Raw genomic sequence first — 22,378 nt, 5'->3', positions numbered from 1 at the left:
TACGGTCCATATACTGTCATAAGACTTTCAGTGTTTTGAATCATTTGTGTCTTATTTTACTTTTAAGTTTGTGTTTGTTTTTATCATACTGTTACTGTAAGACATAATAGTGTCCTATGAAAAAGTGTCCACATGGACACTTTTTCATTGAAATTTTGTATTTAATAATGTCCATTGCCATGGAATGGTGTCCCTCAAAAGGACAGATTTTTACTGATAACAATATGAAATAGTGTCCACTCAAAGGACAAATTTTCATAGTAGTTGCTATTAAATTGTGTCCTCCAAGGGAAGTAATACAAAGGACATTACAAAGTTTTATTATACTTGAATTTTAATTAGAATATGAAGGATTTATGAGAAATTGATCAATATACAAATGTAAACAAATAAATAATGGATGGAAGTGAATATAGAGAAATTTAAGTTCTAAGAAATTCCCAGCAAATGGTTATGACAATGAAAGAATAACAATAAGAAGGAAGTGTACATCAAATATGAAGAACTTTATTATATTTATTATGTCAATTTATGTCAAAGAAGAAGGCAATAGAAAATAAATAATGTCTATTGCCATGAAATATTGTCTCCTAAGTGGACAGCATTTTACAGCAACAGTTATGAAATATGGTCCATCTGCAGAACAAATTTTCGTAGTGAATGTTATTAAATTGTGTCCTCAAAGGAAAATAAAATGGAACAGGATCTAACATATATAAGTATATTATAAAATATAGATATGTAGATAAGGATGGTATGAGTGCAAAACGAGACAATTTTTATGTCCAAGTAACAATTAATTCAAGTTCGTAATTAAAGTTAAAATGCGTCCAGTAATAACAAGGCAATGGATATCCTTTAATACTTTAATAATATTAACAAATGCCCTTACGGACACAATGTCCTGTGAAAAAAATGTCCACCTGGACAATATTATGGTAGTGAATAATGTGCATGTTCATGGACACTTTTTCATACCTGAGGACATGTTTTCATAGGAAATTGTGTCCAGGACACATTTAAATAAGTAAATATTGTCAAAATGTGTCCGGTGGACATTTTTTCATGGAGGACATTATTAAATCCTACATTACCACTCGGTTGTATGCCTTTTTGAAACGAATTCAATAACAAAGGGGGGTAATAAGCCTGACTTAAGTCAGGAGCCTTGTCATTTGTTATATACTATTTTGAATTATTTTGGAGAATTAATTAAGGTAATGATGGCATTTCTTTGATGTTCTCTGACAATATTGCTCTTAAGTTAATGCTCACTTTGTAATTTGGTTATTCTCTGTTGTTGAGTTGCCATTTCATTAACTTATACACAGTGCTTGTGTGAATTCAACCTATCCTTTTATGCATATTAGTTTTTTTTTTCAATTTAATTGAGACCCGTATTCATCAGACCATTGATCAAACGAGATTTTTACATTATAGATATAATAAGATGTGATATGAGTGCCAATGAAACAACTCTCCATCCAAGTCACAATTATGAAAGTAAACCATTATAATAGGTCAAGGTACGGTATTCAACACGGTGCCTAGGCTCACACCGAACAGCAAGCTATAAAGGCATTATGTATGTCTAAATTCTCCGCGGCTAGAAAACCGATAAACTATTATTATTTAAACTTAATATTTTAAGTTTATATGGCAATACAAATTTGATTTGATTTGAATTATATTCATGAGTTTAAGAATAATGTTTAAAATAGAAATACAATAAAAAGAGTAAAGCGGTACTGTTAAAAGTAAGAATGTATATAATAACTTTGATATACAACTCGTCTAAACATCAACCCAACAATGTTAGATCTGTAAATTTGCTTTCGCAAACTTTTGGTTCTTCCCTCGCCGGGATTCGAACCCATGCTACTGTGATATCGTGACACCAAATCGCCTGCACTGCAGCCGTCCCGCTAGTCCTTAATTGTTATAAATGTGAACATAATAATAAGAACCTTTTGACAATAAATACAAATGCTTCCACTAGAACATACATCTTCGAAAAAGAACCAGCAAATTGCATAAACAGCTCTAAGAACGATCTCAAATTATATCAAACACCCAAATACACATCCATGGTGTTAGTACTGGCTTTAATTGACTATTCAGGCAAAACCTATATCAAACAGAAGTCAACACTGGACTTTTCGACAATATGCAAAAGGTGTTTATGATTAGTCGTTATTAAGATGGTGACTCCAGCAATGACATATATAAGGGTCGGTCGTCGTATGGACATGCTGCTACTCATTCCGGCTCCCTTTTATCTTTTTCTCGCGTGTTTCTAGGAATATTATTTCTTTCCGCATTTTACCTCAAGTTTTGTATTATTCTGTTTATGGTGTTTGTTAAATAAAATTTGAACTTTATTTTTGGTAAAAATTAAAATCTTCCAAGTTTATGCCACCGTCCGTGAATTATATCTATAAATTGTTTATTCAGAATCAAGTTTGACATCACGTAAACGTGAATTATCTATCTATAAATATTATATACATTATGTCAATGATATGTACAACACCAGGTGAAATGATTACCTATCAAATTATCTTTTATGTTTCATTTTTTATCAGAGCAAGTTTTACAAACTGTTTATTTGTTTATCTCCTTACATGACCAACTATCATGTCAATTACCATTGACGTAGAGTCTAAGGACCGATCGATGTCTGAAGAGTTCATAATAACAATGCTCTAGTTATATACATATTGCATATTGCAATTAACGAGTCTGGAGATCAAATGTTGTGCGTTTTCTAGTAAGCAAGTTTTGTTTGCTTGTGAAAAAAACCCTGTAAACTTAAATTTAAGAAACAGACTTTGACGATGTATGTCATTATTTTTTAAAGGGTTTATTTCGTTTATAACATCCCCAAACATTTGAGAAAATGGGCATATGTATATGCATGTACAAATATTCTGTGAACCTGAAAATAAAATCTATCAAAACTGTAAAAAATAGATTCTGACAGAAACTAGATAAATGATTTTCGTTTTCGTTTTGTTTCATTTCATTTTGAACTAAACTTTTTTTTAAATTTAATTATTAGAATGTGCATCTTCGTCCAGTTAGTCTGAACTCAAAGACTAAGGTGTACATGAGAATTGCTGGATAGCTTGACACTATAAATTATAAATTATGAAGAAACAAAAAAGAAAACACTGCATTAACGAATATTGTTAAAGGTTTGAAGTCAGATTTATTAAAACTTAAAATGAGTTCTGTACTGGACGGAATTGTTTATCTCCACTGAACATTTCTCGCTGCTTTGGCATGAGACTTCGGCTGTTGTCTCAGTGCTCTTTGGTCGGATTGTTGTTTATATGAAATATACCCCATTTACATTCTCAATATATAATAAGTTTACTCTGAGACTATTTATCTATAGATCACGTAATAAGATCTAAGTCAATCTAACTAGAACTGCGGCTACAATAACTTTTTAATAAATATAAACAAGAAGATGTGGTATGATTGCCAATGAGACAACACTCCACAAGAGACCAAAATGTCACATAAATTAACAACTATAGGCCACTGTAAATCAATATATTATGTCCCAGCTGTTATCATATAATCAAGTTACGTAATGATTTGTGCTAATTTTTCATATATTATTATTCAAATTAATTTCATTTAAGGGGAGTAAGAACTGGTGAGAAACTGGTGAGAAATTATTCCAACGACAAGTGTACAAAGGGAAATAACTCATTTTTCCAAATCCGGATATCCTTAACAGTCAACGAACACAATTTAGAATGTGAAAATGGCTGCGCCCATGAAAACACAATATTTTTATTGGATTTTATCTCAAACTTAAAATAACACCATCTTTGACTAAGTGTCATCAAATGCCTGACTTAAAAATTAACTAGGAGAGGAAAGTTTAAGTAAATAATTTTATAATTCATCGTCAGTACATTTAAATCTGATAAGTTCAGCCTTTTTTCAACTGAATGTTATTTTTACCGTGTGTTCTTGTACTGTAGTTGTGCTGTTCTTAGTCCAAATAATTATGACATCTTGAAAGGCTATTATAATTTTTTTCTTTGACGCCTAAGCATTATGACGTCGAAGTAAGGCGTCAAAGAAAAAAAATATAATAGCCTTTCAAGACGTCATAATTATTTGGACTATGCTGTTCTATGAGTAACACAGCCTTCATGCTGAGTGGCAGCCCAGGCAGCCCAGGCTAGTAAAATTGCTCTCGGGCCTGTAAAAATCTAGTCCAAATAATTATGACGTCTGGCAAGGCTATTTTAATTTTTTTCTGGGACGCCTTCCTACAAGGCGTCCCAGAAAAATAATAAAATAGCCTTGCCAGACGTCATAATTATTTGGACTAGTAAAAATCATATCTTCAGGCAAACAGAATCTAACTAAAAATTTTCAAAAATTGAGCTCCGGGCCTGTAGTAGTGTAGATTTAAAAGTTTGTCGTGAAGACTGGTAACATACATTTTCATCCTGTAATAGTCTTAATGAGCTCGTCCTAAGTCAAGAGCCTTTTAATTAGTGGATGTCATTGTTTGCTGTCTGGCATATTCTTAGACTTAAGTATTTTATTTTGTGTTTTTGAGTTAAAATGTAGCTTAAATATAGAACTTAAAACTGACAACAGTTGTATGGGTTCACACATCTCTTTAATTCGTACATGCACAATATTGACATTATTCACACACAGTCCTTTCATTGTACAACGTTGTACATATTGTTTATAGGCATTGTCTGCGCGTACCCGCATGCGGGTACGAATAATCAAATTGCCATTTAGGCTGCGCGTACCTGCATACGATTTTCTACTAAAATGCCATAGGATTGGGAATGAAACGTGAAATATATACGGAAGTTATCGATAATATGGGAATTTCGTGTAGAAAGAGTGAAGAGTATGAAAAATAATATTTTCAAATTGTATTTATTAAATAATGATACATAATAAACAGTGCAAAATTAAATTCACAATGATGGAAAATGTAGTCCCTGTAAAAGAAAAACATGATAGAAATTAATACCTGAATACTATTCAGTTTAAAATTTAAATGAAAATTTAACAAATAAAATTTTAATAATTTAAACATTTTAAAGAAATGCCCATAGGATATTTTAAAATAATCTTTAAGTAAAATGTAAAACAGAAACTGAAATTTTAAAATATATAAAACTAAAATTAAAGCTTGAGTTTATACAAATTAAAGAAGCAAAAATATGATTGTTTTGGCCTGAGACTACTATAACACATAGTAGTCTCAGTTTTGGCACAGATTTCAACCCTGCACATTTCAAATGTTGCCAGTCTAAACAGCAATCTCAGGCCAAAGAGTCCTGATTGTGTAGTTTTTTTTCTCACTTTATACATATCCAGTCGTATGTTTTCCTTCTTACGGTGATCTTAATTTTTAGTTGTTTATTCTGTTGTACTTTATATCTTCTTTAATTTTTGTGCTGCCTGTCAATTCTATGAAATTTAATGCCTGATAAATGTAGTTCTGTACAAATTTTTCTAGTTCATGATAAGTCTGAAATGTCTTCCCCACAGTTATAATATCACTCTCTTCCATTTTAAGAATATTTTCTAACTGAGAAAAAACTATTCACTTACTTATATACAAAATGTATATTATATATATATACAGTCCGCCAAAAGTTAAGCACCACCTACTTTTATTGCATCGATTTTTTTTCAAATTTAAAAAATCAATTGTTCCTCGAAAAATAGAAAACAATCATATAGCAATTTTGCTAATGTATACCATAAACAAACCACAAATATAATTTTGGTCACTTATGAAGGTTCTATGCATATAGGTTTTTCGTTCATAGAAATAGTGTAAATTACACAATTAAGAAATGGAATTTAAGTTTCACTGTGATTTTATTTTTTTACAACAATTAATCACCCAATACCATTAAAATTTTCTACACATAATCTTTGGTATGTTTGGCAAATTTAATGTCAATATTTGAGTCAATAGCATGTGTAACAACCTCATTTCCGGTACAGTTTCATAACACGACCTATCTTTCTCGGTACAAGCCTTCAAAACTTTAGTTGAGGAAATCTGTTGCATTAAACAACAAATGCCACTTTTAAATCGACAAACTTTTGTGAAGGTGAATCTCTGCGATTGAGATTTCCGACAATGGCATCTCAGACATGTTTGATAGGGTTCATGCATGGAGTCAAGGAAGGCCAAAAATTAGTGTAAATGACTGGTTGCTCTTTGGACTCGGTTAAAATTCTTGCCCTGCGTGGTATAGCGTTGTCATTCAGGTACAAGTGTCTTGACAATGTTGACGCAAGTGGGGGATTACTAAAATGACGGACTACAATATGTTAAGGCACCAAATCTCTGTATGTCTGTCCGTTTATGTTACCCTGCAGAATATGCATACCCAGCTTATAACGGTATAAGAAGCAACCCCGTACTGGAACACAACCAGCAATGCATGCAGTCCTTGTGCAAATATTGTTTTTGGTCATAGGCCGTTTTTTTCTCCTGCGAAATTCGTATTATGGCGTCTTCTGGCAGTAAAGGAAACTGACTCCCATCTGACCAATGAGTGTTTTGTCAGGTTCTTATGTTCAAGCATAGATGTTCATTATCCCATTTAAACCTGACGGTAGAGTGCCTGCTTGAAGGTACAGGTCTCTATACACCACGACGTGCTCTTCGTTTGCCTCTATAAAGTCGACGGACCAATGTACGAACACTTACACGACCACCTGGAGAAACAGTGTATAAATTTATAAACGCACATATGACCTTTGATAAAAGGTTGGTTGACTGCTTTATCGGAGTGCAATCTTTTTGGTTGTAATGAATTTTTTTAGTGTATGTTAAAGGTAATTCATAACACCAAACATTAATATTTTTTTTGCAATAGTTAAAAAAATATTGCCAGTTATATTTCGGTGGTGCTTAACTTTTGGCGGACTGTATATACAAAATGTATATATATATATGTACATGTATATTTATAAAATTTCTGAGTAATTTTAATCAATTTATTCACTAATTGCAACAAATTCCGCATATATTTCATGTTTCATTCCCGATCCGACAGCATTTAATTATAAAACCAGATGTGGGTACGCGCAACCTAGAATGGCAATTTGACTATTCGTACCCGCATAATTAAAGATAAACTGTTGTAAGTGTTTAAAGAATAAAAATAAGCCTTATCATGATTGGGTACTAATATGAGGCAGGCATTATCTGTGAAAGGGGACGAAGTCTGTATTAATTATTTTTAGCTCATCTGGCCCGAAGGGCCAAGTGAGCTTTTCTCATCACTTGGCATCCGTCGTCTGACGTCGTCGTCATTAACTTTTTACATTTTGAACTTCTTCTAGAGAACCACTGAATGGAATGAAACCAAACATGGCATGAATGTTCCTTATGAGGTGCTGACCAAGTGTTGTTACTTTGTAGCCTATCCATCATCCAAGATGGCCGCCAGCGGGGGACTTAGTTTAACATCATGAACATAGGACCCTATGGGAAATGCATACAAATGACTTCTTTTAGAGAACCACTGAATGGAATGAATCCAAACATAGCATGAATGTTCCTTATGAGGTGGTGACTAAGTGTTGTTACTTTGCAGCCTATCCATCATCTAAGATGGCCGCCAGCAGGGGACTTAGTTTAACATAGGACCCTATTGGAAATGCATACAAATGACTTCTTTTAGAGAACCACTAAATGACTTGAATCCAAACATAGCATGAATGTTCCTTATGAGGTGCTGACCAAGTCTTGTTACTTTGTTGGCGATCCATCATCCAAGATGGCCGACAGTGGGGGGACTTGGTTTAACATAGGACCCTATGGGAAATGCATACAAATGACTTCTATTAGAGAACCACTGAATGGAATGAAACCAAACATAGCATGAATGCTCCTTATGAGGTGCTGCCCAAGTGTTGTCACTTTGTCGCCAATCCAACGTCCAAGATGGCTGACAGTGGGGGGACTTAGTTTAACATACGATCCTATGGGAAATAAATACAAATTTTTTCTTTTAGAGAACCAATGAATGGAATGAAACTAAACATAGCATGAATGTTCCTGATGAGATGCTGACCAAGTGTTGTTACTTTGTTGCTGATCCATCATCCAAGATGGCCGCCAGCGGGGACCTATATATGGGAAATGCATACAAAAGTCTTCTTCTAGAGAACCACTTATTTGAATACAACCTAACATAGCATGAATGTTCCTTTCCTAATGAGGTGCTGACCAAGTGCTGTTTATTTTGTAGCCAAATTTTATCTTTTTTTATATGAATTCAAAAACCCAAGTAGAGTCAGGTGAGCGATACCTGGATACAGGCTCTTGAGAGCCTCTAGTTTTTGTAACTTCAAAATCTGTTAAAAAAAGAAACAGAAATACTGTAATGTTTCCAATTTTGGTTCTGTTGTTAGGGATTTTACTTGTGACGTTATTTAAGTTATGACGTCATGTTCAATGTAAACAAAGAAACGCGATCATCAAGTAACGTTGATTCATATCAAAGGCAAAGAATTATTAAAAATGAAATTGGTATGGTGTTCCTTGAGTTCCTATATTTTACTAGACTAATCAAAGTCTCATGACAACAACACTGGAAGAAGGAAGTAGATTTCTGTGTTCTGCGCAAATGCGGGATTAAAAAAAAAGTGGCAACATGATTTTGAGTTCATTAGTACAATGTACAATGAAAATATAGGAATTTTCTCGTTTTTGTTTGTTTTTTTTATTGATTTTTCCACTGTAATAGGGGACCAAAAAAATGTCCCCTTACTAAAGAGCGCCCGGTTGAAGAAAAAGCCCCCAGGGAGAAGAAAAAATGCCAGGAGAAGATAAAAAGGGCCCTGGGAAAATATATAGATAATGTATTGGCATGACACAACTTTGTGTGGATGAAATAAGTTATGCACATTGATTTTGTTTTTAATTTTAGACAAGTATTTTGCAAATTCAGATTATCATGATTATAGACATTTGTTATAAAGCACAAAAACAAGTATGAATCTTTCAAATTTAACAATAATATATGAATACTATTTCGAAAGATAGATAATAACACCCTTTGCATGAATAATTCACATTTTTGTCTGTAAGGAACATCTGAAAGTCTTCCAATTCCAGCCCTACACATTGTAGAAGGTACCAAGTATCACAATTGTCGCAGCAGATGCATGCAATTTTACAACTTTTACAGCATATTCCACAAGGCCAGAATATCATATTTACTTTAGCAGTGGGTTTTTCTCTTCTTAGTGACAGGCATGTTGAAACCCTTTTGCTATCTTCAACCCTCATTTCAAGTGTGTTTAATGAAATACAAAACTTTGAAAAGTGTTCACCATGTAGAATACATGTACATGTATAAGACCTCTGTCAATGATTTTTTTAACAAATAACGAAATATATGTTTTGATCAATGACAATATCGTTCATGAATCTTCTATATACTCTTGTTTATATTGACTTACTTACTTATATATATTTTTGAAATAATTTAATTTTGGATGTAACACGTCTTCTGATTGGCTGACGTTATTTTGTTATGAGCCCATAGACATAATTTAGTCATGTGACCGTGACGTCATCAGCGTTTTTTCATGTTTTTTAAGGTTTAAAATGGAATTTAGAATTAAATTATAAGAAATGACTGTAATATTTTTTCTGTCTATTCGAAATAACATAAAAAATGTGGTGCACACTGTTAAATAACCCGCTACGCATGTTATTCAGTGTGCACCAAATTTTTTATGTTATTTCTTCATAGACAGAAAAAATATTAAAGTCATTCCTTAAATATAAAATGTAAAAGTGCAAAATTCTATACTATCTTAATACTTTAGATATAGCAACATATCCCCATTTATATGGCAAGCAAAGGTTATTTTTTTTTATACAGGAAAACATTTATTGTTATAAAATATTATTATTTCATTCTCCTGGGTGCCTTTTCTTTTCAGAATGCTTTTTAGTAATAAAAAAATTCTGTTGCCATTGTTGTTTTCATTGCTATCTCATCATGTTCATCAACATAATTTCAAACCCCACATCTCATTGTATCATGTTTATCCAAGTTATCAAGTTCTATGAGGTTTGGTTTTGTTTGTACATGTATGTATTTTACAGGGAGTAATTTCTTCAGTTAATAAGTACTGCTAAGTTGTACATGTTGTATCGTATTTTGTTTCATTTAGTGTAGAAGACAGCTTTTAATTGATATGTTATGTTTATTCCACAGTTAATAGAATGCATCCTTTAAGAGGTTCTATTTGCTTGAACTGTTTATCAAAGTGGTCACCATGGAGAAGAATGTCAACAAGAAATACTACAGAACCTCCATTATCAAAGAAACAGCAGAAAAGAAAAATGAAGGAAGAAACAATTACACAATATGCTGGAGATAACTCTAAGAGAGCAGATAGAGTTTATGCCTGGGGTTGTGCTTCAACAGGGGCAATAGGTAGGTCAAATTATTATCTTTGGAACTATCGACTAGAAAGCTCTCAAAAAGAAACAAAAAGACAAGAAGAGACATCTGAAGGTTAACATACATGTACAATTTTTTTGTACATACTGTGCATACTGGTACGCTTCTTTAGATCCATAAAGAAAATTATTTATATTAGACTGTTGGTTTTCCGTTTGAATGGTTTTACACTAGTAATTTTTTGGGACCCTTTATAGCTTGCTGTTTGGTGTGAGCCAAGGCTCTGTGTTGAAGGCCGTACCTTAACCTATAATGGTTTACTTTTATAAATTGTTACTTGGATGGCACTCATACCACATCTTCCTGTATCTATATACAAATTGTCCTGAATCCAGACTATTCTAAGATTAATCAGTTATTTCATTATTTCATTGCAATACTGGTTTATGATTTTGTTGAGCTTGTAAGGGGTTTCCTTCAATGTCATGGTCATGAATGAACCTCTTTCAAGTCAAAGGAAATTGTCAGCTATATATATCTTATTTGTTTTGATCTCTTTTCCAGGAATTCCATCATATTTAAAGCCTGAGAAAGGACAGCATCCAATATACACAGTTAGACAGCCAGCTAGAGTTAAATTTATGGACAGAGCTAATCTCAAGGTAGGATATAAATAGAAAAAGTTTGTGAGGCCAGCTCTTTATAATATATTCTTTGTTCACTAGCCAAAAGGTTTCAATATGACATGAAGTTTATTCTAATTCTTTGAATATTCTTAAATACGTGTTATGGAAATCAACCATCCAACCATCTTTGATACTTTGTTGAAATAAGAAGTTAAATCACAATAATACTGAACTCCAAGGAAAATTTAAAACAGAAAGTTCCTAATCAAATTGCAAAATTGAAAGATAAAACACATCAAACGAATAACTGCCATATTCCTGACTTGTTACATGCATTTTCCTGGTTTTATAGGTTTTATGTCATGTTCACGAATGAACCTCTTACAAGCCACGAATGAACCTCTTACAAGCCACGAATGAACCTCTTACAAGCCACGAATGAACCTCTTACAAGCCAAAGGAAATGTTGTTGTTGTTCACTAACATACTAATCATACCAGTAAATTGCTTAGAAATGTTTTCTTCTATTAACAGGTCACCAAAGTGGGTTGTGGGTATGGTTTTACTGTTTATGTCACCATAAGTTTCCGTGGTAACAGGTTATATGGCACAGGCATAAATACAGATTCACAAATTGGTTATCATGAGTTCCCAAGAAATACAGGTATTTAGACATAAAAAAACCATGTAGAAGTTGTAATATGTTAAGCATTTAATGTTGTATTAGGTTTTGGATTGCAAATATGTTGGCCTTGAATATCACTGAAGATACATTAGTTGTTAAAATACCCATCTAGTTGAGTTAAAATTTGTACAGTTAATTTTATTACACACATGTAAATGTCTTTTAAAAGATATTGTTTCCATAGTTTAATTGACATTAACATGATTAATGAGTTTTTAAAAACAAAATTTTGATGGATGTTTGAAGCATTCAGTTCAAACATTTTTTTAAGGAGCATTAGTAATTTTTTTCAATTTGCAGAGTGATTTCTATATATTGCAACTACCATTCCTTTCGACCCTCTGTTCATGCTGTTTGTTTCTTTTTTTCCTATTTTTGAAATTATTGAAGTTATGCTCTTATGTTTTTCTATATTCCTATAAATACTTTCAGGTCGAGTGTTAGACTATGTGATAGAACCAACCCTGATAGATCTCCCACTTGATCACAGGGACACAACTAACATAACTCAGGTAGCTTGTGGTAGAGGTCATACACTGATACTCACTGATAAAGAAGGTGGTAAGTACTTGTTCATAGGGAAACAACTAACATAACTCAGGTAGCTTGTGGTAGAGGTCATACACTGATACTCACTGATAAAGAAGATGGTAAGTACCAGTTCATAGGGAAACAACTAACATAACTCAGGTAGCTTGTGGTAGAGGTCATACACTGATACTCACTGAAAAAGAAGGTGGTAAGTACTTGTTCATAGGGGCACAACTAACATAACTCAGGTAGCTTGTGGTAGAGGTCATACACTGATACTCACTGATAAAGAAGGTGGTAAGTACCAGTTCATAGGGAAACAACTAACATAACTCAGGTATCTTGTGGTAGAGGTCATACACTGATACTCACTGATAAAGAAGGTGGTAAGTACTTGTTCATAGGGGCACAACTAACATAACTCAGGTAGCTTGTGGTAGAGGTCATACACTGATACTCACTGATAAAGAAGGTGGTAAGTACCAGTTCATAGGGAAACAACTAACATAACTCAGGTAGCTTGTGGTAGAGGTCATACACTGATACTCACTGATAAAGAAGATGGTAAGTACCAGTTCATAGGGAAACAACTAACATAACTCAGGTAGCTTGTGGTAGAGGTCATACACTGATACTCACTGATAAAGAAGGTGGTAAGTACTTGTTCATAGGGGCACAACTAACATAACTCAGGTAGCTTGTGGTAGAGGTCATACACTGATACTCACTGATAAAGAAGGTGGTAAGTACCAGTTCATAGGGAAACACTAACATAACTCAGGTAGCTTGTGGTAGATGTCATACACTGATACTCACTGATAAAGAAGGTGGTAAGTACCAGTTCATAGGGAAACACTAACATAACTCAGGTAGCTTGTGGTAGAGGTCATACACTGATACTCACTGATAAAGAAGGTGGTAAGTACCAGTTCATAGGGAAACACTAACATAACTCAGGTAGCTTGTGGTAGAGGTCATACACTGATACTCACTGATAAAGAAGGTGGTAAGTACCAGTTCATAGGGAAACACTAACATAACTCAGGTAGCTTGTGGTAGAGGTCATACACTGATACTCACTGATAAAGAAGGTGGTAAGTACTTGTTCATAGGGGCACAACTAACATAACGCAGGTAGCTTGTGGTAGAGGTCAAACACTGGTACTCACTGATGAAGAAGTTGGTAAGTACCAGTTTAAAGAGACACAACAGTTTGTTGTAGAGGTCCTACACTGGAACTCACTAATAAGGAAGGGGGTAAGTACCAGTTTAAAGAGACACAACTAGTTTGTGGTTGAGGCCATACACTGGTTCTCACTGATAAGGAAGGGGGTATGTACCAGTTTAAAGAGACACAACAGTTTGTTGTAGAGGCCATACACTGGTACTCACTGATAAGGAAGGGGGTAAGTACCAGTTTAAAGAGACACAACAGTTTTAGGGTTGAGGCCATACACTGGTTCTCATTGTTAAGGAAGTTTTACCAGTAATTACATGATCTATATAAAAGCTTTGACTCAAAGAAAAGAGCTGAGTGGTCTAAACAGTCCAAATACTGTATCATTTTCTGTCAACACTGAGGGTATGAGTTCAAATCCAGCTGGTAGTTCGCTTGACTCCAATCTGAAATGATGGTGGTACTCCTGATACTGCCACAAAATAGCACAATATTCAGAAACAAGTAAAATTGCTTTCATTTGTCTGTCTGTCTCCAAGGACGTTTTGTTTTATGGTTAATGTTTTGTTGTTGCCTTCCATGTAAATGTCTTCCAAATAAGATAATGAACTTAGCATTAAAGTGGACCAATGTTTCTCTTTTAATCAATTTTTTTATTTTCTTGGAAATGTTTTGACATTTTTAAGGATGCAATTTTGAAAAACGGTATATAAAAAGTGATTTTTTTTTATTATTGGTTCATAAATAATATTTTAGAAATTCCTTGTTTTCTACAGTTACAATTTTTACTGACCAGTATGAGTATTTTGATTACACCATACACTCTAACTAGATAGATATGTCTTTGATATTTGAACAGTGTTTACATTGGGGAACAATGCCTATGGACAGTGTGGGAGACCTATAGTGGAAGGGGAGGTATATGGACAGAATCCTAGAGTAAATAAAATGAAAGACATTCCTGACAACATTGCTAAGGTAAAATTAAATGCATACATGTAACAAATCTTATTTGCAGGATATATTTATACAATTTCAATTAAAATGAACGCTAAGTTTGTCAAATTTAAATTTAAATTTTTTAAGAAAGATAATAAGCATTTTGTTAGCATCACAACCTTAATATGATAATTAAAATCCTTTCTGTCATCAGAAAACCAGAAAATAGAAATAAGAAGACAGCTTCTTCTAGCTTGTCTAGACTACTTATGTTATATTTAAGCATAGCATGGGTTTTGCCTTGAGATAGAAAATATTGCACTTTATAGTAATACATACTATTCATATATTACAATTAAATTTAAGGTTTATACTTAGTAAGTTCTTCTCACAGAAATGTTCTTTCAATATTTCCTTACATTTATAATCCTAAATACATGAAATATGATTTATAAATTTACAGATAGTTTGTGGCCACGATCATAGTTTTTTGTTGACAACAGATGGAGAAGTGTATAGCTGTGGATTAGGTTGTGATGGACAAACAGGTATATCATTATTCAGTCCAGATTTTTCAAAATAAAATGTTGTAATTAAGGTAGATGAGTAGTATAACTCCTTCTCAGATTGTAAAATGAAATAGAAGTACACACTTAACCTAGTTCTTTGCTGTAATCTGCAAATTTTGAAACTGAATAATTATTTAGTGTATAATATAAAAAAGAAGATGTGGTATGATTGCCAATTAGACAACTATCCACAAAAGACCAAAATGACACAGACATTAACAACTATAGGTCATCGTACGGCCTTCAACAACAAGCAAAGCCCATACCGCATAGTCAGCTATAATAGGCCTCGATAAGACAATGTAAAACAATTCAAACGAGAAAAAACTAACTGCCTTATTTATGTAAAAAAATATAACTATTGTTTATGAATACCAAATACTTGTTAATGTTCAACTTAGCCATATAAGGGGAGATAACTGATACACTAAAAAAATATGAACTTTTCAGTTCACTTGAGCAGGATTATTAGTTTGGTGACACTATTTCTTATTTTCATTTCGCTAAAGCATGTTATAAAACCTATCATCTGGTTTTTTTCTTCAGAATTCTGTATATCAACGATTTCTTTCTATTTACAAAATGTGTTTTTTCATAAATAATCTATGCACAACTTTTTGCTTCAAATATAGCACAGTACCCTATACTTTTTATTACATTCTTGAAAAATAAGCATGGAAATAGCGATATTTTGGAAAGGTAAAAGAAAACCCTAACTGAGGAAATATGTAGCGATGATCAACCCTAAACAGAGGGGCGTAAAAGGGGGTATCTGCACGGAAGAACGCGAAATAAAATTGCCATTTCACGATGAAAGAACAATTAAAAATGTCTTGCACGTTGAACTTTTTACCTATTTCACGAAACACAGAGAATAACTAACCTTTTTCACGGCTGCACGTAAAATAAAAATGGCAAAACACGTTGCACGAAAAATAACCCTTTACCACCCTCTAGACAGTCATTCTAGTATTCTAAACTTTTGGAAATGACAAGGTACATGTATTATAGTGCTTAGTTTTGCATCAATTTTGAGTTGATATTAAATATCTAATATATGGAACATTAATCCTTAAAATTGATCATTTGGGAGTATGTCTTCCAATAACATGGAATAGAACAATTCATTCATTATGGAAATTTTTACAATGTTGGTTCTATAAAGTCAAGGTACCTTTTAATTCTGATGATTTTTCGAATTGTTAATTTATATCACAGTAATGGACTTAGTTTGTCAAAATATAGACATTTTTTGGTTCTGCTCAAACAGCTTTTAAACATTACTTTTGAATATTTAATTATCAGCTTTGATGCTCTGAGACTTAGAGACTATAGTGATAGAAATTAGAGGGTTTCTGTATCATGCACTGCTGGCTCAGTTGTTTTATTTGATGTTTATATTAATTTAGATTCCTTTTCTCTCCAGGTCTGGGTCATTACAGAACAACTTCGCAACCAACCAAGATAAAAGGAGGGATAGAGGGAGTTAAGATTACTCAAATAGCATCAACTGGGGATTGTGTGTTAGCATTGTCTGAGGAAGGGGATGTTTTTGCATGGGGGAATTCAGAGTACAACCAGTTGTCAATAGTTACAGAGCAGACACAGATAAATATACCAAAGTATTTACCACTGAAGCATTGTGGGAAAATTATAAAAGCAGCTTCTGCTGGATCCAAATGTGCAATAGTCAATAGTAAGTACACTATTATGGATAACTTAAAAATAGAAAAAGGGATTTCCCAAAATTCTAAAAAAATCCCTCATTCTTTTTTTTTCTAATCCATACACCTTATCGCTATTAAGTCCATTCCGGGAAAAACAGTCATTTATACAACTTCCTGTTTGGGTCACCGGCCGAAAAATGGAGGTCATCAGTAGTGAGCTGAGGGAGAAAAAACTTCAGAAAGTGATCATCAAGAAACTTTGATAAAGTATGATCCACTTTTTTCGAAATTAAAATTGAAGTAAAAAAATATTTTGTTTGAAGTATTTACGGTAGTTTAAACAGGTATCATAAAAAAGTATCATACATGGTGAATTGTTTAAACAGGGTCCCAGATAGCTTCAACTTGATGAAAAAGTTGTCTAATTATAGAACTTATCCGGAATGGAATAAATAGCGATTAGGTGTATTGTTGACAACTTTCTATCAAATGTCAAGATGAAAGACATTGATAAAATTTTGTTATTATATTAATTATTTTCTCTTTTAATGCCTGATTTATAGGTATTATGTTTTCCGGTCTGTGCGTCCATAAAATAAAAATAAAATAAAACCAGCACAAAAAACACACACAAATAATGATTCTAAAGCTGTTTTGTTTCTTAATTATCTCTGATAATATTATCAAACAACTTTATCCATCAATTTCAGTTGAATCATATTTATAACTTTTCTATAAATGTTTTATAAAAAATATTTGATTTATTTAAAATTGCTAAGCCTATCTGAAAAAGTTTTGTACCTATTATGTGTCTATAAAGGACTATTGCTATTTTGCGAAATTTAAATTCTTCCTCATAAATTTGTCAGAATTTTAAATATTTCTTATCTATCTACATAGATAATAAGAGGCAAGTCAAAATCTAGACTTGGTTTGCTTGCAGTAACTTATCATTTTCTGTGTGATACGACATTTAATTATGATAATAAAAACAAATATATCCCAGCAAATACACATCTAGCTATTCTACACTAAATCATTATAAAATAATGTAAATAATATACTATGCAGAACGTGTTGTACTTAAAAGTTACGGAGAGCACCTCGATACATATTATTCTAGTATCAGACTTATATATGACTATAGAACCCCTACAAACCTGTTCCACAGTTACTAAAGATAGAAATTAATAAGGGAAAATCCAAATATAACGGAACAGAAATAAATTTTCCTTTCATCTTACTGACTGATAATTTTCCTTTCAGCACAGTAGAGTGATATGAAAAATAATTGCTAGAAACTAAGGATGCACATTTCATGAAATCCATCATCTATCAAGCATTTATGCATGTTGAATATCCAAACATATTTTAATGTTTGTTTATTTTAAGGTAAAGGAGAAATTTTTTTTATGGGGTTCTTGGTAAAGAGATATAAATGTTTGTTTACTTTCAGCTAAAGGAGAACTATTTGTATGGGGTTATGGTATACTTGGTAAAGGTCCAAAGTTAGAATCCGCAACAGAACCAGAAATGATTCCTCCTCCATTGTTTGGTTGTAACGAGTTAGAACCAGATGTATCAGTTATAGATGTTGTATGTGGCCTTCATCACTTTGTGGCACTCACAAGTAGGTTATGTTGCAATATACTGTGGATTCATTTATCTTTGTGGGTACTTATTTTCATGGCCTGAGGAAAACGTCATGGTAGTTGATTTCATGGTTTGGATAAAATCTGTTTACAATATAAAAAAGAAGATGTGGTATGATTGCCAATGAGACAACTGTCCACAAGAGACCAAAATGACACATACATTAACAACTATAGGTCACCGTAAGACCTTCAACAATTAGCAAAGCCCATACCGCATAGTCAGCTATAAAAGGCCCCAATATGACAATGTAAAAGAATTTAAACGAGAAAACTAACAGCCTTATTTATATTAAACTAGAGGCTCTAAAGAGCATGTGTCGCTCACCTTGGTCTATGTGAATATTTAACAAAGGACACAGATGGATTCAAGGCAAAATTGTGTTTTGGTGATGGTGATGTGTTTGTAGATCTTACTTTACTGAACATTCTTGCTGCTTACAATTATCTCTATCTATAATGAACTTGGCCCAGTAGTTACAGTGGAAAATGATAGTAAAAATTTAGAAATTTTATGAAAATTGTTAAAAATTTACTATAAAGGGCAATACCTCCTTAGGGGGTCAATTGTCCATTTTGGTCATGTTGACTTATTTTAGGTCCTCCTTTGCTGTACATTATTGCAGTTTACAGTTTATCTCTATCTCTAATAATATTCAAGATAATAACCAAAAAAGTTAAAATTTCCTTAAAATTACCAATTCAGGGGCAGCAACCTAACAACTGTTGCCCGATTGGTCTGAAAATTTCAGGGTAGATAGATCTTGACCTAATAAACAATTAAACCCATGTCAGATTTGCTCTAAATGCTTTGATTTTTGAGATATAAGCCAAAAACTGCATTTTATCCCTATGTTCTATTTTTAGCCATGGCAGCCATCTTGGTTGGTTTTCCTGGTCATCAGACAACATTTTTTAAAATTAATACTTCAATAATGATTATGGCCAAGTTTGGTTCAATTTGGCCTAGCAGTTTCAGAGGAGAAGATTTTTGTAAAAGTAAATGACGATGGACGACGACGACAGACGACGACGACGATGGAACCCAAGTGATGAGAAAAGCTCACTTGGCCCTTCAGGGCCTTACATGATTTGAAATATTTTTTTCATTGATTTATGTTTGAATATCACTGAATAATATGAAATAGTTATATCAAAATGCAAATACTGTTTACGTAGTCAAAACATATTTATATGTTAGTTTGAATTATTTAGATAATGGATCTGTATACACATGGGGCAAAGATAAACATGGATGTTTAGGTCTTGGCATTCAGAGAGATCAGTATTTTCCATTAAAGGTGGGTATGAATATCTTTTTCAGTTTGTTTTTTTCAACAAAGCTCTTCCTTTTGCATCGCTGATATGATAATGGAACCTGTAAAAGCTCTATTTACGATTTCTAAGGGAAGTCTATAGAAGTGCTCATGTTTAGTTATATAATGATGACTTTTGTTTAATTGTTACCCCATGAAACATTAGTGTACAAATATTTTGGATCACAACTTAAACTATCTTTAAAGGGAGAACCCTCAAATCCTTAATTAAGGAATATTGTGTTCTCATTATATCCATTTCATATGAAAAGCATAGGACAATATGAATCATAGAAAAAAATTATGAAAAACACTATTGCATGGAAAGATAGAAAGAGAAAAAAATACTGTGTATATGCATTCCAAGTTCAATACAGAAGATTTATTTTCATGACTCTGACAATTTTTAAAGACAAATCATAACTCAGTGGATAATTGTTGGATGTCCATTTGTCCGTCCGTCTGTCCTTTTGTCTATTCCTTTGTCTGTCTGTCCTGCTTCAGGTGAAACATTTTTTGTTGAGGTAGTTTTTGATGAAGTTGTAGTCCACTCAACTTGAAACTTAGCACACATATTCCCTATGATATGATCTTTCCAATGTTAGTGCCAAATTAGAATTTCTACCCTAATTTCATGGTCCACTGAACATAGAAAATGATAGTACAGATGGGGCATGGACACAATCTTGTTACATATATTTTTTGGCAATTCTTTGGCCATAGTAAACATGGTAATAAAAAAAAGAAGATGTGGTATGATTGCCAATGAGACAACTATCCACAAAAAAACAAAATGACACAGACATTAACAAATATAGATCACCGTACGGCCTTCAACAATGAGCAAAGCCAATACAGATAGTCAGCTATAAAGTGATTAACCAACTAGTGCTGATAATCCATGAGAATTGAGGAATTTTCCCTACATTGGTAACAAAAGATTCTAAAATTTAATTATTCCAACAAAGAATAACTATAAAGGCTACATTGTGTTGCACAAAAATTATGCCTACTGTGATTAATATCATATATTCAATTAATTTTAAGATTTATGTTTGTTCAAATTATGAATAAAGTTATTTTTTTACTAGCAAATGAGAAATTTAGTTAATGTTTGTACTGTAACCTTGTGTGAAGATTATTTTGCCTCTGGTGGAAGCCCATTGAATGACAATTGTGTTTTCCAGTAATGTAAATCTATGCTAAAATAAAGATTTTTTCTTATTGTTTTGAAAATTAATTTATTTTGCAGGTATCCATACCAGCAGAGACTCATAGTATACAATGTGGAGTGGACCATACTGTAGTGTTATGTAAATCATTTTGCTGATGGATACCACAATCCAGCATATAATTCATCAGGTTGTGTTTTATACCAGCTCCACATCATAAGTGTTTATTTCACAGTGTTGAATGGATTATCACTCTGTTGATTGCTGGATGGCTGCATTGTTGGAAAAGTTATGAACATGATGAAGAAAAGAATTCTGGTGTAGTTAAGAACTATTTGTCAAATATGTAATATAACATGGATACATCATATGACAATCATGAAACAGAGAAATTGTCAGATAAAATTTTAATCAGCCAAAAATATCTGTGATAAAATTTTAAAGTGATTTTTCTTTAAGATTTTTTATACGCCCTATTACGGGACATATTATAGTATACTGTTGTCCATCCATCTGTCTGTCCCTCATGAATATGTCTGACATTAACATTAAAAATGCTTTTACCAATTTGCATAAAACTATAGTGAATTGTTTGGCATTGTCAGTTTGTTTTAGATTTATGAGTTTAACTGTCCCTTTGGTATCTTTCGTCCCTCTTTTATATCTATTGATGTGAGCTCCCTTTCTTCTTATTATTAATTTTAGATTTTACATTTACTCGTTGTGGGTTTTTTTCATTAAAAAGGAGGGATATTCAAGTTTTCAGACAATAACTCAAGAATGCTTTCACTAACTTGCAAGAAATTTTGATGAATTATTTATATCTTATTGACATGAGCTCCCTTTCCCTTTTTATAAATTTGAGATTTTACGTTTCCAAGTTACAGGGTATTATTCATAAAAACAGGGATCTTTCAGTTTTCGGACAATAACTCAAAAATGCTTACAGCAGTTCTCATGAAACTTTGGTGATTTGTATATCAGCTCCATTTAGAATTTTTTTAAATTTTAGATTTTACATTTGCAAGTTATGTAAGGTTGATTCATTAAAAAAGGTTTTTTTTCCAGTTTATGTAAACATCCTTTTGATTTTCTTTAATTTCGTAAATGACATTGAGAATTTATTGAACTTTATTCTTTATACTGTTTGTACCTGTCATGCCTACAATGAGTATCTACAAGCATGAAGGTTGTGCAATGCCAAATAGTAGTTTACCTACTTGTTCCTTGTTCTCTAGTGGTTAGTTGTCTTATTGGCAACCATTCCACATCTCATTTTTGTTATGTCCTAAGAAGGGCATTTTTGCGCCTGTCCCAAGTTAGGAGCCTCGGGCCTTTGTAAGCCTTGTACAATTTTTAATTTTAGTTTTTTTGTGTATTATTCGTAGTTAAGTATGACGTCTATTATCACTGAACAAGTATAGATATTTGTTTAGGGGCCAGCTGAAGGACGCCTCTGGGTGCAGGAGTTTCTCGCTGCATTGAAGACCTTTTGTTGACCTTCTGCCTCAATTCTCAAATTTTTTTTTATTTTACAAATGCAATATTCCACCATAATTTTATACGATAGTACTTCATGACTGATATTTTAAG

The 22,378-nt window shown here is 32.8% G+C and overlaps 1 protein-coding gene across 1 annotated transcript; it reads left to right on the top strand.

Moving 5' to 3' along the window:
* The first annotated feature begins 3,760 nt into the window (after nucleotides 1–3,760).
* LOC139498556 (RCC1-like G exchanging factor-like protein) lies at nucleotides 3,761–21,233 on the top strand. The gene is made up of 11 exons (XM_071286994.1): nucleotides 3,761–3,902; nucleotides 10,263–10,484; nucleotides 11,016–11,113; nucleotides 11,612–11,741; nucleotides 12,195–12,323; nucleotides 14,330–14,448; nucleotides 14,873–14,957; nucleotides 16,405–16,674; nucleotides 18,102–18,275; nucleotides 19,513–19,598; nucleotides 20,866–21,233. Exons 2-11 carry the CDS (start codon nucleotides 10,271–10,273, stop codon nucleotides 20,941–20,943), a joined length of 1,383 nt encoding a protein of 460 aa, XP_071143095.1. The 5' UTR covers nucleotides 3,761–3,902; nucleotides 10,263–10,270; the 3' UTR covers nucleotides 20,944–21,233.
* Nucleotides 21,234–22,378: the final 1,145 nt, after the last annotated feature.

Source organism: Mytilus edulis, chromosome 12 (genome assembly GCF_963676685.1).
Source record: "Mytilus edulis chromosome 12, xbMytEdul2.2, whole genome shotgun sequence".
In the NCBI taxonomy this organism is placed as follows: Eukaryota; Metazoa; Mollusca; class Bivalvia; order Mytilida; family Mytilidae; genus Mytilus; species Mytilus edulis.
Note: the sequence above shows the minus strand (reverse complement) of the source record. Positions and strands in the feature narration are given on the sequence as shown.